At 50.7% G+C, this 18,350-nt stretch overlaps 3 protein-coding genes across 5 annotated transcripts in view; all 3 read right to left on the reverse strand.

Moving 5' to 3' along the window:
• Positions 1-366: 366 nt before the first annotated feature.
• Positions 367-2,116, reverse strand: LOC128814092 (histone H1.8). The gene is made up of 5 exons (XM_053989669.1): positions 2,101-2,116; positions 1,639-1,964; positions 1,426-1,558; positions 1,312-1,349; positions 367-1,233 (listed from the first exon to the last, which is right to left on the reverse strand). Exons 1-5 carry the CDS (start codon positions 2,114-2,116, stop codon positions 826-828), a joined length of 921 nt encoding a protein of 306 aa, XP_053845644.1. The 3' UTR covers positions 367-825.
• A 2,891-nt stretch (positions 2,117-5,007) lies between these two features.
• On the reverse strand, positions 5,008-7,739 carry RHO (rhodopsin). Its single transcript, XM_053989246.1, has 5 exons — positions 7,379-7,739; positions 6,280-6,448; positions 6,000-6,165; positions 5,535-5,774; positions 5,008-5,127 (listed from the first exon to the last, which is right to left on the reverse strand). Exons 1-5 carry the CDS (start codon positions 7,737-7,739, stop codon positions 5,008-5,010), a joined length of 1,056 nt encoding a protein of 351 aa, XP_053845221.1.
• A 3,610-nt stretch (positions 7,740-11,349) lies between these two features.
• IFT122 (intraflagellar transport 122) overlaps positions 11,350-18,350 on the reverse strand; it is a 30,844-nt gene continuing 23,843 nt past the window's right edge. The window contains exons 22-29 of one of the 3 annotated variants that reach the window (XM_053989480.1): positions 18,056-18,153; positions 17,082-17,182; positions 15,788-15,953; positions 14,705-14,816; positions 14,175-14,303; positions 13,267-13,346; positions 12,470-12,631; positions 11,350-11,790 (exon numbers count right to left, since the gene is read on the reverse strand). In XM_053989480.1, coding sequence (XP_053845455.1) covers positions 11,701-11,790; positions 12,470-12,631; positions 13,267-13,346; positions 14,175-14,303; positions 14,705-14,816; positions 15,788-15,953; positions 17,082-17,182; positions 18,056-18,153 — 938 coding nt within the window. In that variant the 3' untranslated portion in view covers positions 11,350-11,700. Of the gene's footprint in view, positions 11,791-12,469; positions 12,635-13,266; positions 13,347-14,174; positions 14,304-14,704; positions 14,817-15,787; positions 15,954-17,081; positions 17,183-18,055; positions 18,154-18,350 lie in introns of all 3 variants that reach the window. The other 2 variants (XM_053989479.1, XM_053989481.1) reach the window with 2 other exon arrangements.

An 18,350-nucleotide genomic window follows, 5' to 3' on the forward strand; every position in this document is an offset into this window, starting at 1 on the left:
CCTTTACACAATCAGCATGACCTTCAGAAGGGCCCTGCTCTGGGCAGAGCAAGAGAAATTCAGGCAATTGAAGCTATTAAATGGAAGTGTGATATACCGACCCACAGGAGCTCACAAGATGAGTCTGTAGGTGGGAACTGTGCCATAGACTGGAAATAAGAGCACAATCTGTGCTGGAGGCTACAGTAACACCCCAAACTTGATTTTTGAGCCCTGAGACACCTCTGTCTTCCTCTTACTGTAGTTCAAGCACCGGCTGCTTCACCTCTGCTGGGAGACACTTGCCCATGGCATGCACCCAGACCTGCCACCCTGGTGCTCCTGTAATCCCAGCTCAGCCAGGCATTAGCACAAGGGCAGCCAGGACGACAGAGGGCTGGACACCATGGCTCCACAGCAGCACTGGCTGAGCCTGAGTTTCTCTGCTCCTGGGGATGTCACCATGGTGTGTCCCACGGGTCTCGGGGTCCCTGCCCATCACCTGGCACACTGTCAGCCTGCACACACACAGCACCCAAGCCTAGCAGCCCCTTGGCACCACAGCTGGGAACACATGGGGACAGAGAGAGAACCTCTCCATGAGGGCAGGCAGCTGCCTGCAGCATCAGCTCACCACCACACCAGGCAGGTTGACACAGGGCTGAGGGATTTTGGCACTGAGAGATGGAAGTGCAGGGACAGGGACCCACAACAGTCATGCCATTCCATGAGCAAGTAAAGAAGCTTTATTAGGGTGAGGTGAACACAGAGTTAAAACCTGTCCTAGGGACTGAAACCAGCACAGACCCCAAGGGCCTGGGGCCAACTGAAGCAGGGCTAAGCTCCCTATGGAGCCTTTCTGTCTGCTGCCACAGAGGCTGCCTTCTTCATCCTGGCCTTCCCCTGCCCAGCTCCTGGAGTCACCCGGGGCTTCTTCTTCGCCTGACCTTGACCTCCCTGTGCCTTGGGGGCATCCTGCTGTTCCCCCTTGGGCACCTTCCCCTTGCTCTTTCCCCTGGGGGCCTTCTGGGGTCCCTTCACCCCAGCACTTCCAGAACTGTCACTATCGCTCCCTCCTGCGTTCTCAGCAGCCCGAGCCGTGCTGGGCCCTGAGTGTCCTTTTCGGGGGGCCTGGCGGTGGCCGGCAGCTTTTGGGGGCCCCGAAGGCCCTGGGCCATGAGCCCGGGGCCGGTCAGCAGTTTGGGGATGCTTTGCTTTTTCTCTCCTGGGCTTCCCCGCTGCTCGTGGCTGGGCCTGGAGGGGAGAGAAGAGAGCACCTCAGGGTGTTGCTGTGCCTCGAGCCACCCAACCCCGCTGCCGGCCCCGACTCACGTTCACGGCCTTCGCCTTCGGCTGCTGCTTGGCAGCACCTGTGGAGGAAGGGCAGTGATGAGTCCAGGGAGGCCAGGCAGCACCAGCTTGTTCACAGCAGCCACAGCCCTTTACCTCGTGGTCGTGCTCCTGCCACGGGGGCCTGGGGCTCCTTGGTGGTCCCTTTCTGTCCTGGATTTGGGGCCTGTCCTCTGTCAGGATGTGCCTGGCCCAGCTGCTGCTTCTGCCCCGATTTCCTGAGTGCTAACTGGAGGTGAGAGAGGGGAGTCAACAGGGCCAGCCAGCACCTCAGTCCCCAGCCCTGTGGCTCCAGCAGCCCTTGCTCACCTTGAAGGTGCCAGTGGCCCCCACAGAAGAAGAGTTTTGGGGCCGCACCAGGTCCCCGCAGCTCAGCCCCTTGCTCAGCGCCTGCTTCAGCAGGTACTTGAGGCGGATGGGGTCCACAGTGGGGTACTTGGCCAGGATGAAACGCTTGATGGCGACGACAGAGGCACCCTTCTTCTCATCGTGGGCCCGCAGTGCCTCCTTGACCATCTGCAGGGTCGGAGGGTGCTGGGCCTGACTGCGTGGGGCAATGCCAGCAGCTTTGGCTGCTGGAAGAGGGACCACTTGGAACTGAAGTCCAGTCCTGACACATTCACACCCCCAGCAGCCTCAAAGCCCCCAGAAGCCACGCAGCCACCACCCTGCTCATCCCTGCAGCCCCGCCAGGGAGCACAACCACCAAAGCCCAGGGCATGAACCAAGCTCCAGCTCTGAGGGACCCCACAGCACTTGCAGACCCCTTACCCAGCTGAGGCTCCATGGCGGCACACAAATCCAGGCAGTCACAGGCACCTCTACTCACAGCAGCACAAACCCTACTACCACCCCAAGCTCACCTCCATCCAATTTATCTGATGAGCAGCCTGGCTGCAGGTGCTGGTTGGCAGCTGCTAATTGCTGTGGTCGAAGCCCTGGTGGAAGCCAGGGTCTGGAAGTTGAAGGGCCTGTGCCAAAGCTTTGTGAGGGGCTGGAGGAAGAAGGGGAACACCTAAGCAGAGAGTTTGGAGAAAGATGAGAGATGGGGGTTTGCAGGGTGAGTGCCCTGAACAGGCAGACAAAGGTTGTCTACCTGCTGCAAGGTGGGTGTTGGGGTGCTGGGATTGCAGCTTGCTGACAACACTTGCTGTGGGGTGCACAGGGAACCAGCCCAGAGCACGGGGCCACACAAACCCATTGCCAGTGAGAAGGTGGGATGTGCTGTGTCCCTTACCACGTATGGCCTCACTAGGAAATGGGACTCTGATAATGGTGGCGGGGGGTGGGAGGGAGAAGATTTCACAAGTGAGAGGAGGAAAATGAAGAGCTGCTTTGTTAGCCAGCAGAGGCAGGAGGAGCAACTCTCACCCAGCATCCCCAGGTGCCACAAGCAGGACAACAATTTGCCCCCACCCACTGAATCCCATGTTCAGGGGAGAGCACTCCCAGCCCTGGACATGGGCAGCCATGTCACTTCCATGACCCTTCCGTGCAGGCACCTGTGCTTGTGAGGAGAACCTGAGGAAAATGCCAATGGTTCTTTGGTGTAGAAACAGTCCCCACTGTTTCCCCACCCAGGCTGGTGCAGAAACAGTCCCCACTGCAAATGTGCCCATGGTGGGGACTGCCCACTTCACGCAGGACTCAGAGAGATTTTGTGTGCATTGTCTGTTGGAAACATGAGGAAGTTGTAAAACGGGATTACATGATGGCAGGACTGGCTCATGGCCATCTCAGCAGACCACAGCAATGGACCTGAAAAGCACTGCCCATGGAGACCTTTGTCAACATCTGCACCCACCTCTTGAGCCCAGGGGCTAGATCCTGGCTGAGGTGCCAGTAGGAGCCAGGTCTGGAGCAATGAGCTGGGAGATAGACCCATTGTCTGGAGCCCCACATGTCCTCTTCCTCCCCAGACCAGCACCAGCCTGTTTATTGCTTCATTTCCAGTGCATTTCTGAATTCCCCAGGAAGGGGACAGTGGGGGCACAGGAGAGCTGCTGGGGCTGGCATCACAGAAGGTTTGGGTGCATTTCTTCATCCTGAATCTGTCCATCATCTCTTTGGTAGCTCTGCGATGCCCCTGGCACCTGGCTGAACGGGCAGGAGGCTCCCAAACCCTTGCTTGCCCCTAGCACCACCAGCAGCAGCCAGGTGTCACAGTGTGGGGACAGCCTGCACGCCTGGGGCCAGGGCTGGTCCTCCACGGGCGGGAGAACCACAGTGCCAGGCATCACCACGCTCCTGTGGAGCACAGCCTCACGGACAGCAAATAAACACTAAATCCTTCCTCCTCTTCCCTCCAAAACCACCTCCCAGATTTGAAGAGCATGAATCAGACATCAGCCTAAACACTGAATTATTCATAAAACTCTAATCTTTAGATTTCACTGAATATGCAGAAGTATCGATAAAAAAAATAATGAGAGAATTGTACTTGCAAATTGCTCTTTATTAAGGGTTTAACTCGCGTGGGCTCTATACATTCCCTATTAGTCCTTGCAAAGCTGCATAGGATTAGAAATCAGAGAGGATAATAATGTACAAAAATAGTTTCAAATGTTGATAACACTGAACAGTGAGAAAAACATCTTATTTGTATAACTGAACTAAAAATAAAAATGAAGAACACCGCTACAATTGCAATATGCCATCTTGTAGTGCTTCGAACATATGTCGGCATCGCTGAGCCATATGCTGCTGGGTCCTGCCTGCTGCGGCGTGGAGGGAGATCAGCCCCGGCCCGGCAGGCCTCAGCAGCACCAGAGCTGCCCTAAACCTCCTGTTGGGCCGAGCCCAAACTGACCACAGCCAAAATGGGGAGGGGCACGGGCAAGCTGGCTGGGGGCTTGGCCCTAGGGGTCCAAAGATGCCTAAGGAAGAGAGGTAGGACTGTGGGGAAGGGGTGCTGGGGGACATGGAGCGGAGCTGCTGCTGAGGGTGCAAACACCATCCATGTGCTGCTGCACCAGTGCCGGAGGACTGAGCACAGAGCTGTCCCGGAGAGCTGCGGCCGCACACGGCTGTGCCGTGCTGGCAGGGCCCTCCGTGCCACCTGCCTGCCAGGCAGGACCCGGGCACCGCTACCTGTCCCGTCCCCCTGGAGGAATCATGGTGTCTCCAGGACTTCTGGCAGATGGGACAGGGCCAGAGCTGGGAGCGTCTGGCAGAGCCGGGGCACTTTGCAGCAGCCAAACGTGCTCTGGGCGTGTGATGAGTGTGGTGGGGCTGAGCAGCTGGCAGCACTGCCTGGGATCCATCTCTGACAAAAGGGCCAGAAAGTGGCCCCAGCTCTGGCCCCAGCAGCAGCAGATGCAGAACATGCCCTGGCCCCTGGCTGGGGTGTCAGGGTGGGTTGAGGGAGGCAAGGACAGCTCTGCCATGGCCCAGGGTGGCAGAGCTCTCCGACCCAGCCTGCACTCAGAGAAGGGGCATGAGGTCTCAGCAAGTCAACAGAAATGCATGGATTTGTGCCAGAGGAGCTAAGCCTTTGCATTTTAATTACAAAACATGTGTACACATTTTCAGCCTTGTTCCCAGGGTTCCTAGAGCCAGGAGCGAGGAGCCCGCCCCACAGGGCCTTGGCCATGGTGAAGCAGGGGCAGGTGGTGGTGGCGGTGGGGTTAAGTTTGTGCTGCCAGGGCGGCACCCCAGGGACTGCTGCTCCCATGGGGCCTATGCAGGAGAGACCTGGCTGGTGGAGACGGAGGAGGTCTCTGTCTTGCCAGCAGATGTGTCCTCGTCACCCAGTGGGTTCTTGCCGCAGCAGAGGGTCGTGATCATGCAGTTACGGAACTGGGAGAGAAGGAAGTCCAGGGTGAGCCAGCTGGACACCATGCAGCTCTAGCTGCAGAGCTGTCTTTAAGCCCAGCAGTACTGTGGTGCAGGAAGAACTATGCCTCTATGGAGTCTCCTGCCCACTGTCTGCTGCCCACCCCATCTACTGCCAGCCCTTGCCTGCTCCCATCATGGCTCCTCCATCAGCCCAGCACCTGCATTATTTCAGGTGGAATGGCCTTGCATTTGTGAGATTTATGCAACACCAAGGATGAGCTGCACAGTCAGTTTCCCATGTGCCAGGACTAGATCTCCTGGAAACAATCCCCGCTCCAGACCACTGGCACCTTGAGATGTTGTAACTCTCTGCCAGCTGTTATAAAGAGAAACACAAAAGAGGGGTTTCCTGGCACCCTGCCAGTTACCTGTTTGTTCATTACGATGTAGATCACGGGGTTGTAGATGGCCGAGCTCTTGGCAAAGAATGCCGGGATGGTCATGAAGATGGGCCCAAAGTCTGATCCCTGGTTGGTGAAGATGTAGAACGCGACACTGGCATAGGGGACCCAGCAGATCAGGAAGGCGATGACCATGATGATGACCATGCGAGTCACTTCTTTCTCTGCCTTCTGGGTGGTGGCAGACTCCTGCTGCTGGGCGGCAGCCTGCGGGCAGAAAGGAACAGAAACACGATGGAGCCAGTGGGTGCTGCACCAGTAGGGACACAGGGTCAGGGCTCTCGGCAGTCAAGCTGCACAGCTGGAGTTTGCTATTTCCCATTTCATGGACGGCTAGGCTGGCCCCTGGAGGACCCTCCCTGGCACCATTCTTGAGCCTGGTGTGGACCCCTTCCCAGCCACTACTGGCTGCTGCATCTGACGGGTACCCACCTCCTTGACAGTGCAAACCAGGTTCCCATAGCAGAAGAAAATGATCGACAGCGGGATCATGAAGTGAACCACAAACATGTAGATGACAAAAGATTCATTGTTGACCTCTGGCTTCAGAGTGTAGTAGTCGATCCCGCATGAGCATTGCATGCCCTCGGGGATGTACCTGCAAGGTGAGCCCAGCAGGTCAGCACCCAGCAGAGGAGACTGGCTGGAAGCCACAGCTGAGCCACCAGCCAGGCTCCCACACCCCTGACACTGGGTCCAATGCCCTCCCTACCTGGACCAGCCGAAAAGTGGGGGAGCTGCACACGCCAAGGCCATGATCCAGGAGAAGGCAACACCCATGATGGCATGGTTCTCCCCGAAGCGGAAGTTGCTCATGGGCTTGCAGACCACTACGTATCTTTCGATAGCCAGGACCACCAGTGACCAGAGAGCAATTTCACCTGCACCAGGGAGAGGGACAGAAAGGGACACAGGGACTTTGAGCAGGAAAAGAAACCACCCTGATGGCAGCATGAGGCCTCCTCAGACTGATGTTCCTGAGGACAACCCCTGGCAGAAGCTTAATCTCTGCCAAGGGTTCAGGAAGATAAATGAAGAATGGTCAAGGGCAGATGTGGTAGGATAGTGTGAGAAGACCCCTTCTCACTGTACTGCTGACCCACAGGAACCACTTTGCTGCAGTGTTTTGAGATTCGTGGCTGATCCCACCATTCATCCCAGAGAGCATCTGCACCTGCAAGCCTGTGGTCACACTCTGAAATGCAGCAAGTGCCCGTCATCCCAGGACTTCCCCTCACTACCCACAGCTTCCCAGGAAACTTGTGCCACAGGGACCAAACCAGTAAAACAGCAGCTGTGGCTGAAGGCTGAGACAAATGGAGGAGGACATTTTTAGACACACAATTTCTGTTTCACATCTCTTTGGTTCCATACCAGGCTGGCATGGGGAGGAGAGCCAGCTCTGCTCTCCTGTACCACCATGCACCACACCAGAACCAATGGCAGATTCAGCCCTGCAAAATAGGAGGAACAAATTTGTCATCTCTCGGGTCAGAAAGTGAGCCGAGGAGATGCACAAATCCAACAACTGCAAAATCTGGTATTGGCTGCTTTTCATTGCTGCACTGTGGTTCTCAGGATACTGAGCAGGTGGCTCCCAAAATAAAGTTTTTTTTTTTAAAGTGTCACTTGTCACTTTCTTCAGCTCCTACCCGGAAACAGGGGAAATGGCCTCAGTGCACATCAGCACATCAGCAGGTCAAGGATGTTACAGGTACCATGTTTTTCCAAGATCATCTGTGTTTTCCCTCCCACTACTAAAATCCAGGGAAATTCCTGACAGAAGACATTTGAATATTTGGAAAACTTACCGCCCAGTGTGGCAAAGAAGCCTTCGATGTAGCACCCTGTTACTCCAAAGACAAAGTACCCGTTCATGGAGGTGTACATAGTGGTTGTGAAGCCTCCGAATACCATGAAGAGGTCGGCAACGGCCAGGTTCAGAAGGATGTAGTTTAGGGGTGTCCGGAGCTTCTTGTGCTGGATGGTGACGTACAGCGTGAGGAAGTTGACGGGGAAGCCCAGCAGAATCAGCATGAACATGTAGGCAGCCAGTGCCGAGTACTTCCAAGGCTCAGCCAGGTAATACTGGGGGTACTCAAAGGGGCTCCGTACCACCCCGGTCTTGTTGGACATGGGCACATAGAAGTCTTGGCCTTCTGTCCCGTTCATGGTTGCAGTTTGTGAGGCGCTTTTTGCTCTTACTCTGGGAGCTCTTTTGTGCAAGGGGGAAATTTCCCCTGAAAAGGAGCTCCTGCCACCTCTCAGCCTTCACTGTCACCCCAAGGAGAACCAGTTACACTCTCCTCCACAGGGCACCTCTTATAAAGTGCCCCTGGGGTAAGCTCCTGGCACTGGTGTCAGCACGATTAGGGTTTAGAGAATTATTAATCATAATCATCCCAGGGTAATTGGCTTTCCTGGGAAGGTGTTAAGGTGACACCAGTTTCTGGCCAGCGCTGTCATTGTTGGAGACCACAGCTCATGGTCACATATATAAAGAGGTAGCTCTGCACTGCACCATTTATTTGGAGGGGCTCAGACCAGGCAGCAGCTCCCTTGCACAGCCTTACTCTTCCTTTCCCTTCCCCACTAACAGGAGGGACATGTGTGGTTCAAACCCCAGCACTGTGAGTTTGGGGGCAGGTGTGGTGTGGTCCCTCAGTGACAGAGGAGTGTCCCTGCCCCATTCTCACAAGGGGAATGTGGATCTGTGAGACCAGCCAGTCCCCACTGGAGAGCCATCCCCGCATACTGCCAGTCCCTGTGGGAGGCTGCAAAAGGCAGCGTGACCAAACCTTCTTCCACAAGCTCCAGCCACCTCTCTACTCAGGATCTGGCTGTGGAGGTTTGACCATCACCATGAAACCTCGGCCTGCTTGCAGGTTACCAGTTGTGCCATCTTCTCTGTGCCTTTGTATCTGATTTGGGTCATGCCAACTCCATTGGTAACAGCTAATAAATAACCTAGTCCATCTGTCCTGGACTGGAATCATTCTGCAATGGTGCTGAGAAGGCTGCTGGACCAGGGCACTGATGGGACATTCAGAGCTGAAGCCAGCACTCAGCTTCATATACTGGTTGACAGACAAACTGTGTCTCCTCAAACCTTGCATAATTATCAAACTCCACAGGGAAGGCTATTGTTGGAGCCTTCTGTGCCCTCTATGTCTCTCTGACTCACCACTCTGTGCACTCATTTGTGCTCGAAACATTCCTTGTGCCAACCAGGAGCTGAGTTACACAGATGAGTTATCTTAATTTTTCAGAGGCCACGGGACAAAACGTACAGGAGGTGAGCACAAAGAGAGACTTTGCTCTGCCCCTTTTTAGGTGATGGAGGCTGGAAGGGAGCCAAGCACCCACCTCTCCTTGCTGTTTTGGCTGCACTGAGGGCTGAGCTGAGCGTTCCTCACAGCCCGGAGCAGGTGAACGTGAGGGCCTCATCCAGTACAGGAGGATGTACCAGAGCTGCTGGAGCTCATGGGTGTAAGGTGGGCAGAAGTTCATGTCCTCTTGGCCTTAATAAACTTCCTCCAATCCTAGCCTAGTTTTCACCAATGTTCCTTGTAAGTTAGTTCAGAAATAAGTTTAATGCAAAAAAGCACAAAGCACTGTACTTTCCTTGGAGCAGAGACCAAGCTGGGAACCCTGCCCTCTAAGTGGGGAAGGTGGAAGGAGCTGGAGTGCTGGCACCACGGACTAGGGCAGACCCTGCTGGCAACCCAGTGCAGGCCACAGTCTCTGGATGGTCTCAAAGGTCTTCCTTCACCTTAACAGGAAAACACCAGGTCCTCACACACACTCTGTTCACCCTAAATCCCTCTCAGTTAATTTCTCACACTTGTTTCCAAGGCCAGAGCAGTGCCAGTTTCTAACTGCAAATGCAGCTCTTTACACTTGTACCTGGGCACACAGGGATTAAAGGTTTATTTCCTAAAACACTTTAAGCTGATGCAATAAGCCACTGCTGAGGTAGCAGCTGCTGTGCAGAGCTTAGGGCTGGCGTGCGTCACCACTGGATGCAGCAGTGGGACAGGCAGGCAACTGAGAGGTAGAGGAATGGGGCAAATTGCTCACAACTTCCAACCAAAGTGCCATGCTGGGACCTCTTGCACCTCCAGGGACTCCTCAGCATGAAGCCAGCTGGTGGGCTCCATGGCACCTTCATCATGTATGTACGAGACATGCAGAGTGCTTCTGCCCAGAAAAGCCCAAAACGCTTTTCAAAGTTAGAGAATATTCATGGAGTTGCTTAAAAAAAAAACATTGGTCTATTTTGTCTTGGTCCATTTTGTCTTTGTGTCACAGCAAACCCTTTCTCTTCTCTTCAGTTTTATAATTTTTCATTCCCACTGGCTCTGCACAGCCAGCTCAGTTCCAGAAGGAGCTGAATTCCACCCTGGCTCCCATCTCAAGCAGCATTGTTTACCCATATCAATACCAGAGTCTTCACTGCAAACAGTGACAGCTGAGTCAGAAAGCAGACGAGCTGTAATTAGAACAGAATGTTTTTAAAGTGGTAAATCAAGCAAACTTGGTCAGGAACCACTGAGGAACTCGGAAACTCGGCAGTGTGATTGCAGGGTCTCCTTTTCCAGAGGAACTTGAGCAGACAGACATCCTGTTTCACTTGCAAAGTGCTGCTCCCATGGGAGCTCCGTGGCCAGCACCGACCACCTCAGTCAGTTGCTCATGTCCTTTCCCACTCAGGGTAGAGGCAGGCTGGAACACACAGCCTGCCATCACAACTCGTGGCAACACGGGCACAGCTTACACCGGATTAAAGTCAAGAGACGCACCAGTTCCCAGCTCCAGCTGGTTACCTACGTGAATCTTCCTGTGGCTGGGAATGACCCTGTGGCCATCCTCGTGCGAGTCCCTGCCCGGGGGTATGCCGGTGTCACCGGCACAGTCGCTTCCCTGCCAGCAGCGTGCCGTGAGTCGGTGTCCAAGCCGGCCCTGGAGCACTGCGCCGTGCAGCTGGGGCAGAGCACTGCGGGCTCCGTCCGCCCTGTGCCCCTCAGCCACAGGCCAGAGCAGGGCTGGGACAGAGGGACAGACCTGGCACAGCTGGCCAAAGGGGTGTGCCACTCCAGATGATGTTGTGCTCCAAAATAAAAGCTCAGGGAAAGGGGAAGGGAGGATGTTGTGTTTGTGATGTTTGCCTTCCCAAGTGACAGTTACTCATGCTGAGCCTGGCTCTCCAGGAAGCAGGGAATAAATTCCTTCTTGCTTTTCTTTGCTTGCACACAAAGCTGTGCTGCAGCTATTAAAGTGTCTTTATCTCAGCACAGGAGTTTCTTGGCCTTTGCTCTCCTATTTCCTGCCCAGTCCTGCAGGGAGAGCGAGCCATTGTAGGGGCTCAGGTGCTGCCTGGGACTGCTGCCCCCGTGTCTCATGCCTCCAGAAGAGGCTGCAGCAGAGAGCAGTGGGTCTGCCTCCTGCCACACGATCTGAGAGCTCACACTTGGCCCAGGAGTGACACGATGCTGGGACACCCTGCTCAGCAGCACTCCCTTGGCACAGCCCTCCATGGCAGCAGCACGGAGCTCAGGTGTGCACAGCCTCACACGCTGCACTTCAACCAGGTGAATTCCACATAAGATTCAGCCACCACCTGCCCCAGGGTGACTGTGAGATGCCCCCAGTGCCAAGAGTAGTGGCACTCTTCAGATTATATTTGAAGGGCTCTAAATGCTGTTCTTGCCTAAATGGAATATAAAGGAAAAAGAAATTCCCAACCAGAAGCACGAGTATTATAGCAAATTCTGAGACAATAAACAGTGAAAAATAGTCCCATTTATTTGAAGATCTGTCAATAACTGGTGTATGTTAAAGAGCACAATCTGGAGTAAAACCAATTACTTGAAGGCTGAACTTGATTCTAGAAATGTTCCTATAAAATTCTGTGGCACTTCAGCTGATTGCCTGGAAAATGCAGAGCACATTCACAAAAAAACAAATATTTTAATTTAAAAAAATAGTTACAATTCTTCAACTTGGTTCCACTCTTACATACAAAATGAGACAAGATGACGTAACTAAGTTATTAGGAAAGCTCTAGAGATCTAAGAAGGGTTTTGCCAAGCCAACAGGGGAGTCTGTTGTTGAGGTAAAAGACTGGTTTTCTTCATTGGCTTGACTCATCTACTCTCCGCCGACAGAATGGACAACAATTATGCTGGAGTATGAGGAGCTCGTAGTCTTCTGTGTGAAACATCTGTTAATTAGGAACAAATTTAAAACAAGTTAGCCTGTACCCTGCTCAAAGAAAATGCGAACTGAGTTCAATGGCTGATCAATAGCACAGATATTCTGGAACTACCACAGAGAATTGGTCCTCTCGATTTCAATCACCTGAGAGCTACAGCCTGAAGACAGCAGCAAGCACTTCACTGACCTCTGCCAGAGCTGCTGAGAAGGCACAAACCTGCTAACTACTTTTGCAAAAAGATGGACAATTAGGCAGTTGAGTAAGCAAACATGACTGAATTCCAGCATTTCAAAAAGCCATTTCTGAGCAAGGCAGAGCAGGACTGAGCCACAAGGTAACAGTCACTGACTGGTTTTCCTTGCTAGACCAGGCTGCAAGTCAGAGAGACACAGCAAAAGGAAATTAATACAAATCAGCTTCTGTTGGTCAGCCAAGGCTTGCTCAAGAGACTCTGACTTGCTGTCAGGGCAACTTCTCAAATTCAGCCACGGCCAAGTCTTCCAAGGCTATCTATCTTGTCTATCACACAGCTCAGAGCTGGGCTTCCACTGCTCTGCCTCGACCTCATTCAGGAATTTGCCGAGTACATTTCAGAGTATGAGGTTTCACCGGTTAGCACTGTTTCACCCATCAGGCTCTGGCTAGGGCCTTCTGTTTCTTTGCAGAGCTCCCCGTGAAGCAGTACCTGGAAGCAGGAGGGGCACATGGTGATGGAGGCGTCGGGCAGCAGCGAGCGGTAGTACTGCCAGCGCAGCGGCCGCGGCCAGCGCTTGACCAGCACGTCCCGGCGGCTCAGGGAGCGCAGCACGGCGCGGCTCACCACCACGGGCACGAAGGCAGAGCCCCCCTGCTGCACAGAGCAAGGACAGCTGTTACCCACTGCCACCCCCTGCCCTGCAGGCCTTCCGCCTTGCTCGAGGAAGCGAAGCAAAATTCAGTACAAGAAGCTAACGCAGACCTGCCTCAAGCCTCGTCCCACCAAACTCCCCGTCAGTTTCACCAAACCCTCCAGCGCCAGCAGCGTCCAGCCACATCTGTTTCCAGTGAGCTTCCATTATCTCTTTAACTCCTTGCAAATAACAGCCACGCTCACAGTCTATGAAACCCTGCAGTAAGGCCTGCTCCACAGGTGTGCTGCTGCTGTACCAGTGCACAGTGAGGAAACAAAATTCCAGGAGTGCTCGCTTTAAAATCATTGTTGTTTTGTGAGGTTTGTGTTTGTTTTTTTGTTTGAGAGGGGTTTGTGTGGGTTTTGCTGGTCTGTTTCTTTGTTTTGAGGGGTTTTGTTTGTGTTCTTAAGGGAGGAGTTAAGTGGTTAGTCCATTTCCCTCTCAAGTGCCATCCCCCTCCCAGTCCCCTGTTCTGCAGCTCTCTTTGTACCACATACACACCAGAAGAGTGACTTTGTAAAGTAAAATTTTCTACTAAAAATTTTTTTTCTATTAAAAATTTTCTGTTGGTAGACACAGGTACAGTTCTTACCTCAAAGCTCAGTTTTGCTGTAAAGGGATCATCATCCTCAACAGTATCTGTACTGTCATCAAGCCTCAAACTCTGAGCATCTGGATGCATGTCTTAAGGAAGGACAAGAATTCCTGTAAAACTGGCATATTTTGATAAATATGGCTTATCATAGCCAGCACTGACAGAATCAGTATGAGAGCACCCCAGCAGGACCCTTGCTGCTTCAGAGTATCTCGAACTGTGACAGTCCTCAGATCATTACAAGAAGTACCAAAAAGGCCTTGCTGGGGTTTCCAGTGACTGAAGAAGTTTATCACTGCAGCTGCTGTAGAACAGCCAGAACAGACTGACCACAGCCAGGCATGACATCAGCTCTTACCCTTCCACAGATGACAAAGCAAAGGAAGCAATCTATTGAAGTCACATTTTTGGGCAGCTTTAGTCAGAGTTTGTGTGTTGTGCATTACTCTACATCTCATATTCTATAACCATGACAGCAACTGGGAGCTCTGGATGCCAAAGCATTCCAAACCAAATCTCTACAGGAACAGTTGTGAAGTGCTACTTCCCTTGGCTACGAGAAGGCAGCCTCTAAAAGAAGCTGTTATTGGAAGCAACACAATCCATATTCCCTTCATCCTTGTCAGAAAGCAGTTCACACAGAATAGGTAAAGCATGGCATTCCACTGTTAAAAACAAACATTGCCAGGATTATAAATAAACTGTCCTGATGGAAAAGCGTCTTGACAATATTAGGTTTAGTTGAACCATATTTTTGTTGTTATACTAACACAACAAAGAAACAAGATGCAATTGTACTTACATCAGTCATATGACAGAAAGGTTTAAACCTAAGGGGAAAAATAAACTCTAAATTGTTTAATTTTTCCCTAAGAAAAAGAAAACAATTCTAATCAAAAGGATACGGTCAGTCGTCACCTCTTGCCATTTATCCTCTCTTTTACTCACTCTTGGAGCTTCAAGATCAATGAGAGCTACAGCTTCTTCATCCGTGATGCCATCTTCCAAATAGAACTCAACCAGATGCAGCACCTCTAAAAGGTGGGAAAGGCAGGAAGTGTTTGACCTGCAGGAACTCAGGAAATGCCTCATAGCAGATACTGTGCTCCTTCATGTCAGTGGTGTTCTGCCCACCTTCTCTCATGAAACAAGTTAAATAAAATAAAATTGCAGCAATCCAAATCCCCCGAACTTCTGAGAGGGTTGTGTTCACCTTCACAGAACACTAGAGGCTTTTCAGCATCTGGCAAAACAACAATGCTGTGCTGCTGCTCTGCAGCGAGAGCCAACAACCCCCACTCAGTCAAATTTAACAACAGTAAAGGAACATTCGTTTGGCCAAACAACGCTGCAGAAAGGAGAAATGAAGCACTGACCTACTCTGTTAACATTTATCTACTTGCAAAGCGCGAGCAAACCCGACGTCCCAACGCACCGTAGGAGGAGGCCGAGAAGACGAAAGGCTGCCTGCAGTTAATGCAGATGTTCCCCAGGTTATTCAGCAAGGGGTTGTTGGTGGAGCACCTGTAACACAGGGGCACGAGCTCCTGAAAAGACAGAATGAGAGCATGGTAACCACAGACCGGCACATCCTCAGCTCTTTGTTTTCAATTAAAAAAGGGCCCCTTCGGCTGACAACACCGACACAGCACCAGCGCCAGGCTGAAGAAGCACTGCTGTGAAACCAGACCCTTCAACATCTGAAAATGCTTTCCCTTTTTAACAAACAGCAAGTTTTCCCATTAAAAATAGGTGTCTTCGCCACTTTAACAATTAAATTTTCACCTTGCCTTTGCAGTAACAGAAGCAGAATTCTTCATCAAATACACAGGGACAAAAGGAGCTGAAGAGAAGTTTACTGAAGCAAAGTTTTTTGCTCTAAGATTTGATCAAATTTAGGTTCTCCAATTAATTCATCTCTTTTCAAGAGCCAAGTTATTTTAGGCAGTTCTTAAAGGGTGTGTTTCTATTATTTCAGGAGGCCAGGTGTATGTTCACTGGTACAATGCAATTTATTTTTAGTGAGTACTCCCTGAGACATGGCTTTATAGAAAACTGCAGAAAGCCAGACTTCAGTGAAAGAAGAAAAGGTGTTAAAATAAGATTTACGGAAGGAAGGTCACTGAAGGGATGGAGGGAGGAGGGGAAGAGTGTTAGGAGTGGGACAAATGAAAGTGACCTCCAGCTGGAGAGAGAGACAAAGACTGTGGAACAATAACATGTGAACTGGGGAGAAAAGGGCTTGGAAGAATTAATAGGCAGTGAGGAAGGTGACTGCAAGAGAAGAGAGGGAGGATGGAAGCTGCCCACAAAGAGAGGGCTGATTTTAATTTGCTCTCAGGAGCAGAAGGAAGTCTGACTTGAAGAATAACAATAAAAGGACTGTGTTTCCAGCAGAAATACAATTATATCACAGAGCCATGCATAATATATTTCAGATTGTTTTGTGCACACAGAAACTCATATTCTAGGATTAGGCCACATATTAATGATTAACATGAAACACATTACAGCTTACTTCACTGTCATGGAATGGCTTGGATCGGATTGTCAGGCTGCCCAGCTCAACAGATTTCTGGAACCTGTCTGGGATCTGCAGTCCCTGCAGCTTGTCATAGGCATGACGAGCCAATTTATATGCACCAAGAGCTTTACTCTGCTTTGCCAGGGCCAATAATGTATTGCTATAACTTAATTAAGGAATAAAAATACATACAGCATTTATGAAAAAACACAATGCTCTGTCTAATCACAGAAGTTGTGCAATGAAGCATATCCAACACCAGGACTTCAAACAGGCTTTAACCAGAGAAATCTATTTACAGAACTTCATTTACAAACACATGTGAAAGGACTATCAAAATATCTGTGGGCAATTATTAGCAAGGTAAGGAACTGACCCTACATAAACACTGCTATGGCTCCATTTACAATATTTCAATAGTTTTTGGGTGCATGCATTTTCCCCTAGCCACAAAAAAACCAAAATCCAAACATTTTTTGCAGTGTAAGTAAACTGACACTGAGTAAATACACCTGAAGGAGTGTGCCCCAAGTTAGCAACCAAGTGTTTGTCCTTCCCTTTCACCAGAGTGAAAGAGTAACTGCTGTTCACACCTGCTGACCACAAGGCCTGTTGTCAAAAACTTCATGAAAGATTCTACATTTATAAGCGAGGAAGTTATGAAAAGGAAAGCTAACATCCCATCCAAAGCCAGAAATGAAGTGAAACCAAGACCAGGCCTCCCTATGGCACCCAGTGACCTTGTGGCCATCTCTTACAGAAAGGTGCATTTCACTGGGCTCACACAGCCCATTTAGGAAGCACTCCCCAGAGGCTCCCAGGCACTAAGAAAGCCACGCAGATGTTGGCCTGACAGGCCACATGGCCTCACAGGAAGCAAAAGCTCCTGAGTTTCCCTGCTTCTGCCTCACTTCAGTCTCCTTGCAACAATGCTGTCAAGATCCAGAGCCAACATCTTTTTGCAGTGACTAGTGTCCTAGAACGTGCTCCTCTGACACAGGTGACACACCAGACTGGGCAGGTGTTCAAGTGGCCTAACAGAGTTAGACATTAGTTGATTTGCACAGCTCTCCAAAACTGTAACAAATAACAAACTAGTGCAGCTCAGCACACAATAGTTTGAAGATGCTGATTATTCCTGAGGGACAGAAGTCAGTTCCCATTAATGATAACCAACAGGTGACACCAAAGATTCCCTGCAGGAAGTCCCTGCCTTCGACCAACAGCAGTTATTCCTTTCATGTATCACATGATAACTTCTACATTTTGTACTGTATTGGAAGGATACACTTTTGAGATCCCCAAAGGAGTCTCCTTTGTTAAGCTATGAAGCAGAAACCTGGAAATATTGAAGAGGGTTTCAGGCAAGTGGAAGCTGAAAGGCTCCTCCTGTGGTATGAAAAACAAAGACACACATTTCTAAGCTGGAAAACCAACAACTTACATCAGTAAGCAACACAGCACAAGGCATCTCTAGAACAGTGTTTCTTTCATCTGTTGAGAAAAGAGGTGTTGACAGAACATAACAAGTGGATTTTGCATGTCTTTATCACCAAAGCTCATGCCTAATACACACAGAAAAGAGAGACAGAGAGATCAGAGTAGCTAAGATGGAACTTTTAACAGGTTATTTAAAAATGAGGGCAGTCTGCACAGCCACAGTGCAGAGTCTCTAGTGCTGTGAGATCTAAAGTAGTCTGACAGCAAACACTCCACAGCACAGAGTCTTCTTCTGGGCAAGGGCACAGAGCAAGGGTTCTCAAATGTTTTACAACAGATATTTGCCCCAGTTGCAGCATGACTCTAATTGCTGGAATTAGCAGGAGCTCCTCACTCGTGACTGCACATCAGAGACACACGCAGCACCCTGTGGAAATCCCTAGGCTAGCATGCCTTCTGTTCAACCCTGTTTTCCAATGACTAAGGGAAAAACTGACCCTGGGCTGTGCAGGAGCAGAGGCTCAGGTACCATGGGACCAAACCAAGGCAACCAGCAAAAAGGGCCATGGGCAGGAGGGAGGTCAGGCACCAGCACAGCCCTGCCCACCTGCAGCTGTAAGGAGCTGAGCAAGTTCTTGCACAGGACAGCTGAAGACTGTAGAATAAAACTAAATAAAGTTAAATAAATAAATAAAGTTACTATACAGTATTACTGATGTACATTCAATATTTAATTGCCTGAAAAGTCCTAGTTATTTTTGGACTCCCCAAGGAAAAAAGCTCAGGAAGCATAAATACACAATTCTGAAGTGAATATCTTACAGTGTATCTTTGGATAAAGTGATAGACGTGGTAAACTTCTGCCAAATGCTGGAAGTGATGAAACTTCTGCAACATTTCAGTCTGCTGTCCTTCGTTCTCTGTGGGAAGCAAAGGCATTGTGTCAGTCTCAAAGAGCAGTCTATGAGACTCAGCTGGGAGAAAACAACCTGTTATGATTTTAGCACCAGCACTGCCACAGGAGGTATGTATCTACCCATGCAAATCATATGCTTACAGAGTTTGCTATTCTTCTGAGCAAACCTCTGGCCTGAAACAAGCATGGCAAAACACAGAA

The sequence above is a fragment of the Vidua macroura genome, chromosome 13 (assembly GCF_024509145.1).
Source record: "Vidua macroura isolate BioBank_ID:100142 chromosome 13, ASM2450914v1, whole genome shotgun sequence".
Classification (NCBI taxonomy): domain Eukaryota; kingdom Metazoa; phylum Chordata; class Aves; order Passeriformes; family Viduidae; genus Vidua; species Vidua macroura.